Source organism: Balaenoptera borealis (assembly GCF_965194805.1).
Source record: "Balaenoptera borealis genome assembly, chromosome: 3".
NCBI classification, from domain to species: Eukaryota; Metazoa; Chordata; class Mammalia; order Artiodactyla; family Balaenopteridae; genus Balaenoptera; species Balaenoptera borealis.
Window position 1 is genome coordinate 27,220,293 of NC_138866.1, and position 18,125 is coordinate 27,238,417.

Genomic DNA, 18,125 nt, shown 5'->3' on the forward strand with positions numbered 1-18,125 from the left:
TTCTGTTAGTCTTTCTTGGCTTCTGTGCATTCCACTTCTTTCAGCCATTCCTGCTTTGGGGCTGCAACATGGAATTTGGAAAGAGCATAGGTTTTAGACCCTGTCTTCAAATCTACATACACAATTTATTAGCTCTGTGATAATGAACAAGTTACTAAGTTTCTGCCTCAGTAAAATAGGGATAATAAGACTGGCCTCTCTGGGATTGTTGTGAGGATTAAAGACTATGTAGGTAAAGTTTATAACATAATTCCTATAACATAATTCCTTTATCCCCTCATCCTTCCAAACCACTCAATTGTAGACCCCAGACCTAAATCATATAATACTTTTCTTTGCTCCTGCATCCTGGCTGCTAGGTGCAGCCACTAGAAATCCATGGTCCCTGATCTCAGCTCTCACCTCAGTGCTGCCCAACAGTTCTTTCGTGTGATTTTAGCCAGCTTTCTTCCTGTCCTATGCAGAGGTCAGATATTGGTGGCCCAGAAGTTGGTTCTATAGACATTTTTTGTTTGGCCTTGAGATAGTTTTTCAAATGTTGGGATTGGTTGTGAGGATTTAAAAACTAGGAGATTTCAAATAGCAGTTAAAATGTTTAGGTTCGTTTGGAGAATTAGATTGTCTGAAAAGCTGGCGTGCCATGGTAGTAATTGGTTTCTCCCTTGAGACAGGCCTGTCTCCTGTTTGCCACATTGTTCACCACACCCCGTGGACTTGTGCTGGCCCATTAGACTCAGTTTATGCTGCTTGCTTGGTCGTTGTGGGCATTCACTTTTTGGTCTTGTCCTGTGGGCTCTCTGGTTTTTTTGTTTGTTTGTTTTTAAATATTTATTTATTTATTTAGCTTGCACCGGGTCTTAGTTGAGGCGTGCGGGATCTTCCTTGCGGCATGCTTGCGGGATCTAGTTCCCCGACCAGGGATCAAACCCGGGCCCCTGCATTAGGGGCACAGAGTCTTACCCACTGAATCACCAAGGAAGTCCCCGGGCTCTCCGTTTTTATTTTATTTATTTATTTATTTTTATTTATTTATTTTTTCTCCATTTTTAAAATTCCTCAAATGTGGCCCCTTCTCTCCATACACAAAGCCTTCATCATCTCTAACCTGGAGTACTGGGTTAGTGTCCTAACACATCTTCTTATCTCTAGTATTGTCCCTCTTGAGTCTGTCTTCACAGTGTTATCAGATTTATCTTTATAAACTGCAAGTTGAATCACATCACTCTGGTTTCAAATTCTTCATTGCCTTTCCACTTTGTGCGCAATAAATGCCTTAGCATGATGTTGTAGTTCTACATGATCTGGCTAGTATCTCTCCAGCCACTTAACCTCTCTGTGCCTCAGTTTCCTCCTGTGGAACATGGGAGAAAAAATACTCCTTACCTGTAGGGTTATAGTGAAGATCAAGTTAAAAATGCATATAAAGCCCTTGGCACAGTACTCAGCATTTAGTAAGTGCTTAATAAATATTAGCTATTAGTGTTATGATGATACCATGTTTTTGTTCTGTTTTGTTTTTCTGGACCTAAGCCTTCATATTTGCTGTCTCTTCTACCCTGAATGTCTTTACTCCTATTCTTCCCTTGATTGCAACTCATCCTTCATGACTCAGCTCCTGTGTCACCTCGTCCACGATACACTCTGTGACCCTCCATAATCCCATGGCACAGACGCGCTCTCCACACTGCAGTGAAGTTGTCTCATTTCTTATTCTTCTCCTATTTATACTCTTAAGCCCTTCGAAGATGGGAACCATCTTCCACATCCTATTTCTCCAGTGACCAGTGCAGATCCAGGCATCTTAAATGTTTGACAAATTAATGAATGATCAACATCATTCATGGCAGAAGATACTTGGTTAATATTACTGCTGTTACTCTTAGGGAATTTAGATGTGCCATAAAACCTTTTTTATTAACCCATCATTTCAAATTTGTCTAGCAGTGATAACTATTCTTTCATTATGTTTTTCTTCCCAAAACTGAAATAACTTTATTTCTGACCATAAGTGATACATACCTTTGTAGAAAAAAAATTATAAAGAAATCTCACTACTCAGAAATAACTAGTGTTATTAAAGTGCTTTAAATATATAGGTTTATATGTATACTACTCAATTTTTGTATTTAAAATCTCATCTATAATTGAATCCTGTTTTACAAACAGCATTAGAACGTCAAGTTTAATATAATGAATCCACTATTTTTGTGTTCTACATTTCAAGTAGCTTCGTGTCTTAGGTCATGAAATGTGCCTTCTGCCAAGACAACCATGTGCTCTAGAAAAGAAGCCTGAGACCCAGTCTGTCATATTACTGTGTCAAGGCCTTGCTTTATATGCGACCGTTCACTTACCAATATATGCCGCTTCGTCTGTGCTTACAGGCCATTCTGTAGGAATGGAGCGGTTTAAGTTTGGAAAACTAGAGCCAACAACCTGGAAGACGGGAATTATCATTTGTAGAAGCCAAAGATGTCTTTTTTTAGGAGTAACTTCTTGTTTATCCCCCTGCCTTCCCCCACCCCTTGTAGCCATTGACATAATCCACATAAAATCTGCAGGAATAGCTCTCCCAGATTTTTCCTCCAGGCATGCCTTCTTTTCCTTCGCTCCTTGTGTCAGGTGCTCCATTTCCACTCTCCACCCACCACCACCCCCCCCGCCCCGCCCCGCGTGTCAAGATTTGTTTTATACAGGAAATGTGTTCTTATATATCTTTCTCCTTTTTGTAGTATATTTTTTCGGTAATTGTCCACTTCCATTTTCCCTTTCTAGGAAATGATACTGGTCTACGTTCTATAAAGTGAACTTCTGCTAATAAACCCACTTTATATCAACTATATCGACTGTGTGAAATTTGCTGTATTTGGGTTTCACCTTCTAATCCAATTCCTGTCTTTGGGAATGGTTGGACCATAGTGATCATAACAGACTGTCTTTTTTTTTTTTTGATACATTTATTTATTTTATTTATTTATTTTTGGCTGCGTTGGGTCTTTGTTGCTGCGTGCGGGCTTTCTCTAGTTGCGGCGAACGGGGGCTACTCTTCTTCGTGGTGCGTGGGCTTCTAATTGTCGTGGTTTCTCTTGTTGCGGAGCACGAGCTCTAGGTGCGCAGGCTTCAGTAGTTGTGGCACGCGGGCTTCAGTAGTTGTGGCTCGCGGGCTCTAGAGCGCAGGCTCAGTAGTTGTGGTGCACGGGCTTAGTTGCTCCACGGCATGTGGGAGCTTCCCGGACCAGGGCTCGAACCCGTGTCCCCTGCATTGGCAGGCGGATTCTTAACCACTGCGCCACCAGGGAAGCCCTAGACTGTCTTTGATAGACAGTGTTACTTTCCATTTCTCCAGTTTCTATAAGTTCTCTTCCCGAGTATTATTTGCTGCCTGTTCTTACTTACTTTTTACTTTTAGATTACAGATTCTGCTGGCCATATTCTGTACTCCAAGGAGGATGCAACCAAGGGGAAATTTGCCTTTACCACTGAAGATTATGACATGTTTGAAGTGTGTTTTGAGAGCAAGGGTAAGTAAATCAGAGTATTTTCCCTGAATTAAGCATCATCTTCTAAGCAAGTTAGAGCATGAACTTTCTCTCTTGGTCTGGGCAGGAAGAGGAAATGAAAACTGCATTTGCTGGAGTGCACACACATATAAGTGAAAGTTGGCAAATTGGTAGAGTTCTTCATGTGCAGGAGTAGGCATTTCTTGAATGCTGTGATATACTTGGCTTGAATGATAGAGTTGAATTTGGTATAGATGCTAGAAAATAGTGCATTTATATACTAGTGACATGTTTTCTTTGGGATTAGAAGTAGGGTCTGTCTGACAAATAATGTATCGTCAGAAGCAGTTTCAATCTCCAGGGCACTCGCTGTTTCCTAGTCCTGATAACTTGCTGTGGCTTCTTCTGTGCATCTCAAGGCCAAGAGTCCTTAGTAACTTTTAGGCTGATTGATTACCTGATGGCTTCTGTGCTCAGTGGTTGGGGAAAAAGCAGATGCCTTTTCACTCCCTATTCTTCAGCTTCAAGGACACTAGACTCTAAAAGCTGTATGCATTTATACCTGTTATATTACTTGGGACCCTTTGGGGCTGCAGGACACAAAAACATAACTCAAACTGGCTTAAAGAGGAAGAAGAGAAAGACCATGTGACTCTCTGAACCGGGAAGTCTACAGTGTGGTACTGACTTCAGGCAGGGCTGTATCTTGGGGTTTTAACGGTATCATTGGAACCTTACATTGTTTTTAGTGCTTCCTCTTTTTGCCTCCATTTGACTTTATTCTCAGGCTTTCTCTGTATGGTAGCAAAAGGACTCCTGGCAATTTTACATTTATAGAATGTTCAGAACATACGATCCTAGAAGAAAAGCAAGCACCTTTGCCAACACCTCCAACATATTCCCAGGAATAACAAAAGAACCAGCTGCTTTCAACAGTTAACCAGAAATTGACCCCTGATCTAAAGTGGGTCAATTTAGCCTAAAAGCTAAGGGAGTTTGCCTGAAGTAAATGGAATAATAGATTAAGAATAGAAAATTAAAAGACTGTAATCATGACTGATACCCTTCTCCCTGCCCCCACCCCTGCCAGTTCCAGGATGTCTCAACAGTATTCTAGACATTTCCACATAGTTGTGCTATTCTTACCTCAAAACTCAGACATCTAAGACTGTATTCATGACCTACTCTTTCAAATTAGTTCCCCTCACTCATCCTTCCAGTTACTTGGGCTCACATATTTGAAATTACATACTTTTATCTTTTCCAGTCTGTCATCGAGTTATGCTGATACTTCTTTCAAAATACCTCCTGTATCTGCCACCACACAGATCTGAACTCTAATCTTTCAAATCATGGATTATGTCATTAGCCTTCTAACTGATATCCCTGCTTTTAATATATCCAAATACTGCCACCAGATATATCTCCTAAAACACATCTTTCATTATGTCAGTCCTTTTTCAAAAGCTTTCCCTTCTTTGTAGTGGCAGTAATATTCCTGTTCTATAGAATGAAACACAGAATCATGAAATTTTCAAGCTAGAAGGGATTTTAGGCATCATGGCTTTTAATAGTCTTTATACTCTTGCTCCATCCAACCTTATCTTCCTCTGCCCATCAGGCCCCAGTCATTCTGGTTTGCTCTGCCTTCTAAACATGTCACATTTATTCATTTGTTGGAATGCTCTCTTCCCATATGAACATAGATTTACCTTTAGTTTTGGGTTTTTTTTGTTTTTCTTTTTTAATATTTATTTATTTGTTTCGGCTGTGCCAAGTCTTAGTTGCCCCACGCGGGATCTTTGTTGCGGCGTGTTTAGTTGTGGCATGCAGACTTCTTAGTTGCAGCATGCGGACTCTTAGTTGAGGCATGCATGTGGGACCTAGTTCCCCTACCAGGGGTCGAACCCAGGCCCCCTGCACGGGGAGCATGGAGTCTTACCCACTGGACCAAAGGGAAGTCCCTACCTTTAGTTCTTTTAGAATGCATTCCTCAGCCGTTCTAGTCTGCTTGATATCTCAATCAGTTGATTGATTCATCCATCACTGTTCTAGGTGTTGGGGATATAGCAGTGAATAAAACAGAAGTCTCTGTTCTCAGTGGAGCTTACATTTTCATTGGAGCAAGCAGACAATAGACAAATATAAGTCAACTGGGGGCTTCCCTGGTGGTGCAGTGGTTAAGAATCCACCTGCCAATGCGGGAGACACAGGTTCGAGCCCTGGTCCAGGAAGCTCCCACATGCCGCGGAGCAACTAAGCCCCCGTGCCACAATTACTGAGCCTGCGCTCTAGAGCCCGCGAGCCACAACTACTGAAGCCTGTGCACCTAGAGCACATGCTCTGCAATAAGAGAAGCCTGCGCACCACAACAAAGAGTAGCCCTTGCTTGCCTCAACTAGAGAAAAGCCCGCGTGCAGCAACGAAGACCCAATGCAGCCGTAAATAAATAGATTTATTTATTTATTTATTTATTATTTTTTTTAAAAAGTCAGATGGTAATGAGGGCTTTGGAGAAAAAGCAAACACCTTAAGATGCTGAGCATGTCTCAGAAACAGCAAGGAGGTCAGTGTGGCTTCCTCTGAATAGTGCATCACTTACTGATTGGATTGTTTATTTAAGTATTTGAATATATATATATCTCTCACACACACAGCCTTGTGTTGTTTAAGTGTCTCATGTGTATATCTTACATTCCCAATTTTGAACTCTTTGAAGGCACAGATTATCTTTTGTTCTGAATTTCTTATATGCTGATGCTGTGCATGTAAATGCCTAGGAACTAGTTCAAAAATGTGTGTGTATATATGTATAAATGTATGTGTAAACACACGTTATAGCCAGCACTCAATTTCTAGTTTCATTTGTGTTTATTCAGCTGTTTATTCTGTTATGAAGACCTGATACCTTGTAGTCTTTGGAGCACCTTTTAAAAGATTGTCTATTTGTCAGGCAAATGCAGAGAGAAATTTCAAAGGGTCTTTTTACAAGGGAGACCCTTTATGGTCATGATGTCAGCTATGGGGATAGGCTGGCTGTTCTGTGCAAGAAATTGTATGGTCTGGACTCAGATGGTCTGTGGTTTTGTGGTTTCATTCGTGTTTGAATAATGCTAAAGCTGTGCTGTGGCAAACAGAGATAGTGGGAAGAGTCTGTTAGGAAGAGAATATCTTGATCATTCGGACCAGGCGGAGCTGTGAGCTGCTTGGATTTCACAACTTTTTAAGTGAGGAAGGAGAAACAAATATTTGCATTGAATCTCTTATGGGCAGTGCTGTGATCAGGATTGCACATTGGATTTGGGAGAAGAGACCTCTCTGGGTGTCACTTTTTGTTTTGCTTTCTTTTGTTTTGGAAACCTAATTGGTTTAATGCTCAGAAGGTATCTGTGACTTGGCTTAGTTTCTTTCTTTTTCTTTTTCTTTTTTTTTAATAAATGTATTTATTTATTTATTTATTTATTTTTGGCTGTGTTGGGTTTCCATTGCTGCATGCGGGCTTTCTCTAGTTGCAGCAGACGGGGGCTGCCCTTTGTTGCGTGTGCAGGCTTCTCATTGTGGTGGCTTCTCTTTGTTGCAGAGCACGGGCTCTAGGCACGCGGGCTTCAGTAGTTGGGGCGCACGGGCTTAGTTGCTCCGCGGCATGTGGGATCTTCCCAGACCAGGGCTCGAACCGGTGGTCCCCTGCATTGGCAGGCGGATGCTTAACCACTGCGCCACCAGGGAAGTCCTTGGCTTAGTTTCTTGATCCTACCTATTCAGTCTTATTTTATTGCTTTCAAACTGATCTTTCTAGTCTATCCAAAAGAACTTCTTTACTGTCTTTTAAACATGCCACAATCCTTTCAATAGCTGAGTCTTTGTTCATGTGTTCCCTTCTGTCCAGATACTTTGTCTGCCGTCAGGTGCTCCCTCTCAAGTGAAGTCTGTCCACAACTAATCTCTTCCCTCTTCTAACCTTTGCTCCATAGCTGGGATTGCCTGAACCATTTTTGTTTTTTCCTTAAAGTTTTATATGCTTTGCATTTTCACTGTAGCTGGTATGCATATTTATGTCTTAGATGCCCATAGAATTATTTGAAGGCAGAGATTGCAATCTCCAGCACGGTTCTAGCACCTTGTTCTAGCACCTTCTCAATGAGTAGTTTTTGAACTGACATTTCAGAAAATCTCCAGTGTTTCTCAGGGTACAGTACCATTCTCTATGGCTTATGGTCTCAGGAACCACGATGCTTAACTGGCAGTATTTCCCAAAACTCCTTATTTCATGCAGGCAGTGTTTAATTATACAAGTAATCAGGTGAATTCCAGGAGATTGAGACTGAGCAGTTTTCTGGGCCTGTTTTGAATCTTTCCCTTTCTCCTACTTGATGATTTAAGAATAGGATTCCTTTTGATCAAGCTGAATCAGATTATCTTTTCTAATATGAACATTGCTCTGTTGGTCCTACTATCCCAAATAGACTTTTCTGTTTGTAAGAAGTATCCCTGAGAATTTTACTCTTACTGTTAAGTTTCTTCTTGGGCTCTTCTAAAGGCTTTGTGGGAATAGTCCCGTAACACTTTATTTACCTATCGAAATGGCCTTACATTGACCAAAATGTTTGAAATAAGTGGAATAGTAGACAAATCCTGTGTACTTTTCAGTACTCATATTTGTATTAAGTAAATTCAAGCTTAGCATATACCCAGTAATCCTTCTCTCAAAATTTCACAGGTCAACCTTTTCAGATGTGGCAATGTGCCTTTTCAGCCTAAGTTGGTGCCCACTACCTATTGGTCTATAGGCCACTCAGTTGTATGCTGTTGTGACTTTTATTTCCTAGTCCAGTGAGCCTGTGTGTTTCCTCTTCCCCTGTTCTGTTCCTCTGTAGTACCAGCTGCAGTATCTTGTGTCCTGCTCCCTCAGAGATGTTTGCCAGCAGCATGTTCTTGTCACTTTCTGGCACCCCACACAGATAGAGGCTTTGTCTGGAATGCTTGTGATTTTTAGCCAGAGCCAGGAATTTTCTGCAGCTGAGTAGGGGGAGGAGTTGCCGCTGTTTCCCTCTATTGAGAGGGTAGGGCTTAGGGAGAGGGAGGGAGGGTGGGTGATTTCCCGGAATTTTAAATATTCCGCACAATGAATCCTTTGATTTCTTTCTCAGGAACAGGGCGGATACCTGACCAACTTGTGATCCTAGACATGAAGCATGGAGTGGAGGCGAAAAATTACGAAGAGGTACGTCCTGCTGTAACAGCCAGTAGAGGCAGTAGCTTGCTGTTCTGTGAGGTTTCTGTGACCTAGTCAGGCCAACAGGCTGTGCTTTGCCCAGAAGGCTGTGGTTTTCTCAGCAGTCATGTGATAACCAGCTTGATATAAAAAGTTGTGTTAACAGCCTTGAACAATAATTCTGGCTGTGCTGTCAGCCAAATGACTGGACCAACTGTCCCATAGAAATGTTGATGTGATAAAACTCAAGCCTATGCCATTAGTACTCTTGAGGTGTCTGAAACCAGATATATATTTACAATTTTTAAAAGCTGGAATTCATTTATGTTAATGTTCAAGGTTAAGAAAAATGATTTTTAAAAAAATTCCTATGGCTTTTATTCCCAGACTGACAGCTATATATATAGCTAGGGCATAGATTCAGTGCTGTTTTAGACTTGAACAGTTGTGCTGTCTTTGAGAAACACAATAATCAAAAGTAGCTTTTAGTTAAAATAATTTCAAGTTTTTCAAAGAGAGAGCAAGATGGAAGAAAAAACTGCAAGAGACTAGGAGTTTTGCTGACAGGAAGTATTGTAGAGAATAAACATAGGCATTTATTTGGGTGGTAGGGAGGTGGAAATGTGCATAGAATTAGGGGAAGGGAGACCAAGCCCTTTTAATCTCAATTATTGTGAGAGACTCTGGGGGCAGCACAAAATGGTTCTTCAAATGAAGAGCACCTTTGAAAAACCACAAGAACTATTTAAGACTGGAGGATTGATCTTTACAGAAAGATAAGAGTGTTTGTACTGAGATCAGTCTTTTTACAGCAGTACCTGAAGGCATGAAGAAGAGGTGGGGTACAGGAAATGTAAATGGCTTTTGAAGAATGTAAACTGAATAAACAAAGGAAAGTTGTTTTAAGTGATTTAAGAGAATTTTCTAGGAATGATGAAACAGGAGAAGTTGTTCTATCTTTGGTCAGAACTTGGAAGGGAAATATCCTAAAATGGAAGATTGGAAGCGACTGGCTGGTTCTACAACAGGAAGTAGTACTACAATGATTGCAGCTTTCCAGGTCTTTCCTCTTTTTTCCTAGTTCATGTGTGTGTTCAATTGAACAAAACTAGACTGAGTTATTTGTAGGGAATAAACAGGAGCAAGTGATGCAGTTGTGAATGGAAGACAATTCCTAGTGAGACTTTGATTTGCTTGTTTCTGTCTCCAGGCTAGTTTAAGTAAAAGAAATAAAGCAAGAGCTTCTTTGTTTGATGAACTTAAGAGTAAACTGAAAAATCCAAGAATCCTAATTATATCTAAATAAGAGCATGTAAGTTAAAGCACTGTTGTACGGTATAAAACACTAAGAAAAATGTTGTATTATCATGCGGTAGAAGAGTAGGTAAAATGATTTTCAGTTTTTGAGTACTGCTGCTATATTCTCAACCTCAGATTGGCTATTAGACATAGCTTGTTTTTCTCTAAAACAGATGGTATTATTGTGAGTTTACGTATAGAATGATGTGGACGTCACTATCGTATGGCATTTTTTTAAATTATTTTTTTAATATATCTTTATTGGAGTATAGCTGCTTGACAATACTGCACTAGCCTCTGTCGCACAACAGAGTGAATCAGCCACATGCACACATACATCCCCATGTCCCCACCCTCTTGAGCCTCCCTCCCACCCTCCCTATCCCGCCCCTCTAGGTCATTGCAAAACCGAGATGATCTCCCTGTGCTATGCAACTAACTGCTTCCCACTAGCTATTTTACATTCGGTAGTGTATATATGTCGATGCTACTCTCACTTCGCCCCAGCTTCCCCCTCCACCCCGTGTCCTCAAGTCCATTCTCTATGTCTCCGTCTTTATTCCTGCCCTGCCACTAGGTTCATTAGTACCATTTTTTTTTAGATTCCGTATATATGCGTTAGCATACGGTATTTGTTTTTCTCTTTCTGACTTACTTCACTCTGTATGACAGACTCTAGGTCCATCCACCTCACTACAAATAACTCAGTTTCATTTCTTTTATGGCTGAGTAATATTCCATTGTATATATGTGCCACATCTTCTTTATCCATTCATCTGTCGATGCACATTTAGGTTGCTTCCATGTCCTGGCTATTGTAAATAGTGCTGCAACGAACATTGTGTTACATGTCTTTTTGTGAATTATGGTTTTCTTAGGGTATATGCCCAGTAGTGGGATTGCTGGGTCATATGGTAGTTCTATTTTTAGTTTTTTAAAAAACCTCCATACTGTTCGCCATAGTGGTTGTATCAATTTACATTCCCACCAACAGTGCAGGAGGGTTCCCTTTTTACCACACCCTTTCCAGCATTTATTGTTTGTAGGTTTTTTTGATGCTGGCCGTTCTGACCGTTGTGAGGTGATACCTCATTGTAGTTTTGATTTGCATTTCTCTAATAATTAGTGATGTTGAGCATCTTTTCATGTGCCTCTTGGCCATCTGTATGTCTTCTTTGGTGAAATGTCTATTTAGGTCTTCCACCCATTTTTTAATTGGATTGTTTGTTTTTTTGATATTGAGCTCCATGAGCTGTTTGTATATTTTGGAGATTAATCCTTTGTCCGTTGTTTCATTTGCACATATTTTCTGCCATTCTGAGGGTTGTCTTTTCGTCTTGTTTATGGTTTCCTTTGCTGTGCAAAAGCTTTTAAGTTTCATTAGGTCCCATTTGTCTATTTTTGTTTTTATTTGCATTACTCTAGGAGGTGGGTCAAAAAAGACCTTGCTGTGGTTTATGTCAAAGAGTGTTTTTCCTATGTTTTCTTCTAAAAGTTTTATAGTGTCTGGTCTTACATTTAGGTCTTTATTCCATTTTGAGTTTATTTTTGTGTATGGTGTTAGGTAGTGTTCTAAATTCATTCTTTTACATGTAGCTGTCCAGTTTTCCCAGCACCAGTTATCGAAGAGGCTGTCTTTTCTCCATTGTATGTTCTTGCCTCCTTTGTTGTAAATTAGGTGGCCATATGTGCATGGGTTTATCTCTGGGCTTTCTATCTTGTACCATTGATCTATATTTCTGTTTTCGTGCCAGTACCATACTGTCTTTTTTTTTTTTTAATACAGCAGATTCTTATTAGTTATCCATTTTATACATATTAGTGTATATATGTGAATCCCAATCTCCCAATTCATCACACCACCACCACCACCACACCCGCCACTTTCCCCCCTTGGTGTCCATACGTTTGTTCTCTATATCTGTGTCTCTATTTCTGCCCTGCAAACCGGTTCATACTGTCTTGAATACTGTAGCTTTGTAGTATAGTTTGAAGTTGGGGAGCCTGATTCCTCCAGCTCCATTTTTCTTTCTCAAGATTGCTTTAGCTATTCGGGGTCTTGTGTGTTTCCATATGAATTGAAAAAATTTTTTTCTAATTCTGTGAAGAATGCCACTGGTAATTTGATAGGGATTGCATTGAATCTGTAGGTTGCTTTGGGTAGTATAGTCATTTCCACAATATTGAGTCTTCCAATCCAGGAACATTGTATATCTCTTCATATGTTTATGTCATCTTTGATTTCTTTCATCAGTGTTTTATAGTTTTCTGACTACACGTCTTTCACCTCCTTAGATAGGTTTATTCCTAGGTATTTTATTCTTTTTGTTGTGATGGTAAATGGGATTGTTTCCTTAATTTCTCTTTCTGATTTTTTGTTGTTAGTGTATAGGAATGCAAGAGATTTCTGTGCATTAATTTTATATCCTGCAACCTTACCAAATTCATTGATTAGTTCTAGTAGTTTTCTGGTGGCATCTTTAGGATTTTCTATGTATAGTATCATGTCATCTGCAAATAGTAACAGTTTTACTTCTTCTTTTCCAATCTGTATTCCTTTTATTTCTTTTTCTTCTATGATTGCCGTGGCTAGGATTTCCAAAACTATGTTGAGTAAGAGTGGCGAGAGTGGACACCCTTGTCTTGTTCCTGATCTTAGTGGAAATGCTTTCAGTTTTTCACCATTGAGTATGATGTTTGCTGTGGATTTGTCATATAAGGCCTTTATTATGTTGAGGTAGGTTCCCTCTATGCCCATTTTCTGAAGAGTTTTTATCATAAATGGGTGTTGAATTTTGTCAAAAGCTTTTTCTGCATCTATTGAGATGATCATATGGTTTTTATTCCTTAATTTGTTAATGTGGTGTATCACATTGATTTGCGTATATTGAAGAATCCTTGCATCCCTGGGATAAATCCCACTCGATCATGGTGTATGATCCATTTGATATGTTGTTGGATTCTGTTTGCTAGTATTTTGTTCAGGAATTTTGCATCTCTGTTCATCAGTGATATTGGTCTCCAATTTTCTTTTTTTGTGATATCTTTTTCTGGTCTTGGTATCAGGGTGATGGTGGCTTCGTAGAATGGATTTGGGAGTGTTCCTCCCTCTGCAATTTTTTGGAAGAGTTTGAGAAGGATCGGTGTTAGCTCTTCTCTAAATGTTTGATAGAATTTGCCTGTGAAGCCATCTGGTTCTGGACTTTTGTTTGTTGGAAGATTTTTAATTACAGTTTCAATTGGGAGATTGGGATTGACATGTATACACTGATGTGTATAAAATGGATGACTAATAAGAAAAAATAAATAAATAAACAACAACAAAAAATTACAGTTTCAATTTCATTGCTTGTGATAAGTCTGTTTATATTTTCTAATTCTTCCTGGTTCAGTCTTGGAAAATTGCACCTTTCCAAGAATTTGTCCATTTCTTCGTAGTTGTCCATTTTATTGGCATATAGTTGTTTGTAGTAGTCTCTTATAATCCTTTGTATTTCTGCAGTGTCGGTTGTGATTTCTCCTTTTTCATTTCTAATTTTATTCATTTGTGTCCTCTCCCTTTTTTTCTTGATGAGTCTGGCTAAGGGTTTATCCATTTTGCTTATCTTCTCAAAGAACCAGTTTTTAGTTTTATTGATCTTTGCTATTGTTTTCTTCGTTTCTATTTTATTTATTTCTGCTCTGATCTTTATGATTTCTTTCCTTCTACTGACTTTGGGTTTTCTTTGTTCTTCTTTCTCTAGTTGCTTTAGGTGTAGGGTTAGATTGTTTATATGCGATTTCTCTTGTTTCTTGAGGTGAGATTGAATTGCGATAAACTTCCCTCTTAGAACTGCTTCTGCTGCATCCCATAGGTTTTAGGTTGTCGTGTTTTCATTGTCATTTGTTTCTAGGTATTTTTTTATTTCTTCTTTGATTTCTTCTGTGATCTCTTGGTTGTTTAGTAGTGCACTGTATAGCCTCCGTGTATTTGTGGGTTTTTTTTTTTTTTTTTTTTTTTTTTGGCTGCATTGGGTCTTTGTTGCTGTGTGCAGGCTTTCTCTAGTTGCAACGAGCAGGGGCTACTCTTCGTTGCAGTGTGCGGGCTTCTCATTGTGGTGGCTTCTCTTGTTGCGGAGCACAGGCAGGCTTCAGTAGTTGTGGCACGAGGGCTCAGTAGTTGTGGCTCATGGGCTCTAGAGCGCAGGCTCAGTAGTTGTGGCACACGGGCTTAATTGCTCCACGGCATGTGGGATCTTCCTGGACCAGGGCTCGAACCCGTGTCTCCTGCATTGGCAGGCGGATTCTTAACCACTGCGCCACCAGGAAATCCCTTTATTTGTGTTTTTTACAGTTTTTTTCCTGTAATTGATTTCCAATCTCATGGCATTGTGGTCAGAAAAGATGCTTGATACGATTTCAGTTTTCTTAAATTTTCCAAGGCTTGATTTGTGACCCAAGATGTGATCTATCCTGCAGAATAATCTGTGTGCACTTGAGAAGAAAGTGTATTCTGCCACTTTCGGGTGGAATGTTCTATAAATATCAATTAAATCTATCTGGTCTGTTGTGTCATTTAAAGCTTGTGTTTCCTTATTTATTTTCTGTTTGGATGATCTGTCCATTGGTATAAGTGGGGTGTTAAAGTCCCCTGCTATTATTGTGTTACTGTCAGTTTCCCCTTTCATGGTTGTTAGCATTTGCCTTATATATTGAGGTGCTCCTATGTTGGGTGCATAAACATTTATAATTGTTATATCTTCTTCTTGGATTGATCCCTTGATCATTATGTAGTGTCCTTCCTTATCTCTTGTAACAGTCTTTATTTTAAAGTCTATTTTATCTGATATGAGTATTGCTACTCCAGCTTTCTTTTGATTTCCATTTGCATGGAATATCTTTTTCCACCCCTTCATTTTCAGTCTGTATGTGTCCCTTGGTCTGAAGTGGGTCTCTTGTTGACAGCATATATATGGGTCTTGTTTTTGTATCCATTCGGCCAGTTTGTGTCTTTTGGTTGAGGCATTTAATCCATTTTACATTCAAGGTTATTATTGATATGTATGTTCCTATTACCATTTTCCTAATTGTTTTGGGTTTGTTTGGTTTGTTTTTGTGGGTCTTTTTCTTCTCTGTGTTTCCCACCTAGAGAAGTTTCTTTAGCATTTGTTGTAAAGCTGGTTTGGTGATGCTGAATTCTCTTAGCTTTTGCTTGTCTGAAAAGCTTTTGATTTCTCCGTAGAATCTGAATGAGATCCTTGCTAGGTAGAGTAATCTTGGTTGTAGGTTTTTCTCTTTCATCACTTTAAGTATATCCTGCCACTCCCTTCTGGCCTGCAGAGTTTCTGCTGAAAAGTCAGCTGATAACAGCTGATATGGGGTGTCCTTTGTATGTTATTTTTTGTTTTTCCCTCGCTGCTTTTAACATTTTTTCTTTGAATTTAATTTTTGTTAGTTTGATTAATATGTGTCTTGGTCTGTTTCTCCTGGGGTTTATCCTGGATGGGACTGTCTGCTTCCTGGACTTGGTGACTATTTCCTTTCCCATGTTAGGGAAGTTTTCCACTGTAATCTCTTCAGATATTTTCTCAGACCCTTTCTTTTTCTCTTCTTCTTCTGGGACCCCTATAATTCGAATGTTGTTGCATTTAGTGTTGTCCCAGAGGTCTCTGAGATTGTCTTCAGTTCTTTTCATTCTTTTTTCTTTATTCTGCCCCTCGGCAGTTATTTCCACGATTATGTCTTCCAGCTCACTTATTCGTTCTTCTGCCTCAGTTATTCTGTTATTGATTCCTTCTACTGTATTTTTCATTTCAGTTATTGTGTTGTTCAACTCTGTTTGTTCTTTAGTTCTTCTAGGTCTTTGTTAAACATTTCTTGTATTTTCTCAATCTGTGCTTCCATCTTATTTCCAAGATTCTGGATCATCTTTACTATCATTACTCTGAATTCTTTTTCAGATAGATTGCCTATTTCCTCTTCATTTATTTGATCTTTTAGGCTTCTACCTTGATCATTCATCTGTGACATATTTTTTTGCTGTTTCCTTTTTTTTTTTTGATGAGTGGGATTGTGTTCCTGTCTTACTGGTTGTTTGGCTTGAGGCTTTCAGCACTGGAGTTTGTACACTGTTGGGTAGAGTTGGGTCTTGGTGCTGAGATGAGGACCTCTGGGAGACCTCACTCCGATGAATATTCCCTGGGGTCTGAGGTTCTCTGTTAGTTTGGTGGTTCGGACTTGGAGTTCCCACCACAGGAGCTTTGACCTGACCCTTGGCTAGTGAACCAAGATCCTGCAAGCTACGCGGAGCGGCAAAAAAAGGGGGGAGGGGGAGAACGATAACAAAGAAAAAAATAAAATTAGACTAGGAAACTAGCAGATATGTTAGAAAGAATATAAAAATAAAAATATAGATGAAACAACAACCAGAAGGTAAAACAGAACCACAGTAGTAAGAAAGAGGAGGAGAGGAAAAAAAATAAAAGGTGGGAAAGGCCTTGGCTGTGGAGGGCGGGACCTAAGCAGGGGCGGGGTTTGGGTGGTGGGTGGGACCTATGCTTAGGACTTATGCTTAGGGCTGGAAAAGGCCCGGGGGTGGGGGTGGGGGGTGGGGCTTAGGCTCAAGGAACAGAAGGGGCTCAGAGGGTGGGGGACCCCACCTGGGAGCTCAGCAGGTCTCCGGGCTCAAGTGGGCAGGGCCATCCCAGAGGGCCCCCTCCCACCCGCCTCTCCTGTTCTCCCTGGCCTCCCTCCTATGCCCCCAGGACCCACGTGGCCCCAAGGGGGCCTCTGAGGGCGTAGGACCCAGCCCGAGAGCCAGGCAGACTTCTCCGGCCGATTGGGCAGGGGATAGCATGCTCCCCCCGATCCGAGCCCCCAAGGGTCCCTGCAGGCATGGGAAACCCTCCCACCCTCAGCCACCCCTCAGAAGCGCTGGTCCTATCTGGCCTCCACTTCTCCTCCCCTCTCAGTCCCCCCACATCCTACCAGTTAACTTGGGGTTTCCTCCCGTCACCTTGGGCGTGGAGGTCCCCCACCAGCATCCTGCAGGCGCCCTAGTTGTGGGGAGACGCAGACTCCACATCTTTCCACACTGCCATCTTGACTCGGCCCCCCCCCCCCGCCATGTGGCATTTTAGAATCCCCATACCTCCTGGAATTTCCATCATCCTTGGACTTTGTTGACACTGGGAAAGGGCCTTTATCTTTCATGACCTTTTACTTACCCAAGAGGGGAATCCCTAGCAGAAAGGAAACCACAGTGCTTCCTTTGCCTGCTTCCTGCTTCGGAAGTCTGGCATGTCCTAAGCCTTTCTTTACGCACATGGTTGCAACACAACTCTAAATTCTCTTTCTTAACCAAGAAACTCCTCCCACTGCTTTCTTCGGTGGTCTACCTCCCCACTCCCCCACCCCCCAAAAAGCAGATTAGACTGAGACAGAGGAGGACAAGTGGTTATTACACAGGCCAAAGACTAGCCCTTTTCTCAGTCTGTGGCTAGGCTGCCTTAAACCTTGCTCAGAAATAGCTATTAGTTGTCTCTGGGCTAATGCCTGTGACAAGAACATAGATAGTAAAAGCACTTGTTGAGTGGTTAATTACCAGAGAGCAGTGAGCATATGTAGAGGTTTTGAGGCATTTAATTTCAGGCCCTTGAGGCAAGGGAGAGACTTTATCTCCAGAGGATTGCGGCCCTTCAGCATCAGTATTTAGATTCAGGAAGGTGGCACATTTCTTTTAGTGTTTTTTTCACATCACAGCTCTCCCTCACATTTGCAGACTTCCTAATTCTGAAATCCCATGTGGTCCTGTAAGATTCAGTAGTAATCGCTGTCTAAATAGCTGGACAGAGTACCACACTACCTACTAAATTGTTATGGAGGATTAGTTAATGCATGTGAATTGCTATGTAAACATGATACAAATGTAAGGTGACATTATTTGAAGGCAGAATGGTTGCCATTTTGTAAAGAACCATAGTCTTGTAGTTTGCATTCTTTAAAGAGAAAGAATGTGTATTTCCTCAGAAATAAAGCACTTTTGATTCCCTCCGTTGTATTTTAAGGACCTCTCACCACTATCAGAGGGTGGCATTTGCCCCTCAGAGGGTGGCATTTTTGTAGAATCAGTATGT

General features: G+C 40.7%; 1 protein-coding gene across 1 annotated transcript in view; it reads left to right on the forward strand.

The window, feature by feature from the left end:
* TMED10 (transmembrane p24 trafficking protein 10) overlaps positions 1-18,125 on the forward strand; it is a 50,372-nt gene that overhangs the window by 21,379 nt on the left and 10,868 nt on the right. Inside the window, exons 2-3 of the mRNA XM_082387585.1 lie at positions 3,410-3,521; positions 8,648-8,721. Coding sequence (XP_082243711.1) covers positions 3,410-3,521; positions 8,648-8,721 — 186 coding nt within the window. The remainder of the gene's footprint in view (positions 1-3,409; positions 3,522-8,647; positions 8,722-18,125) is intronic.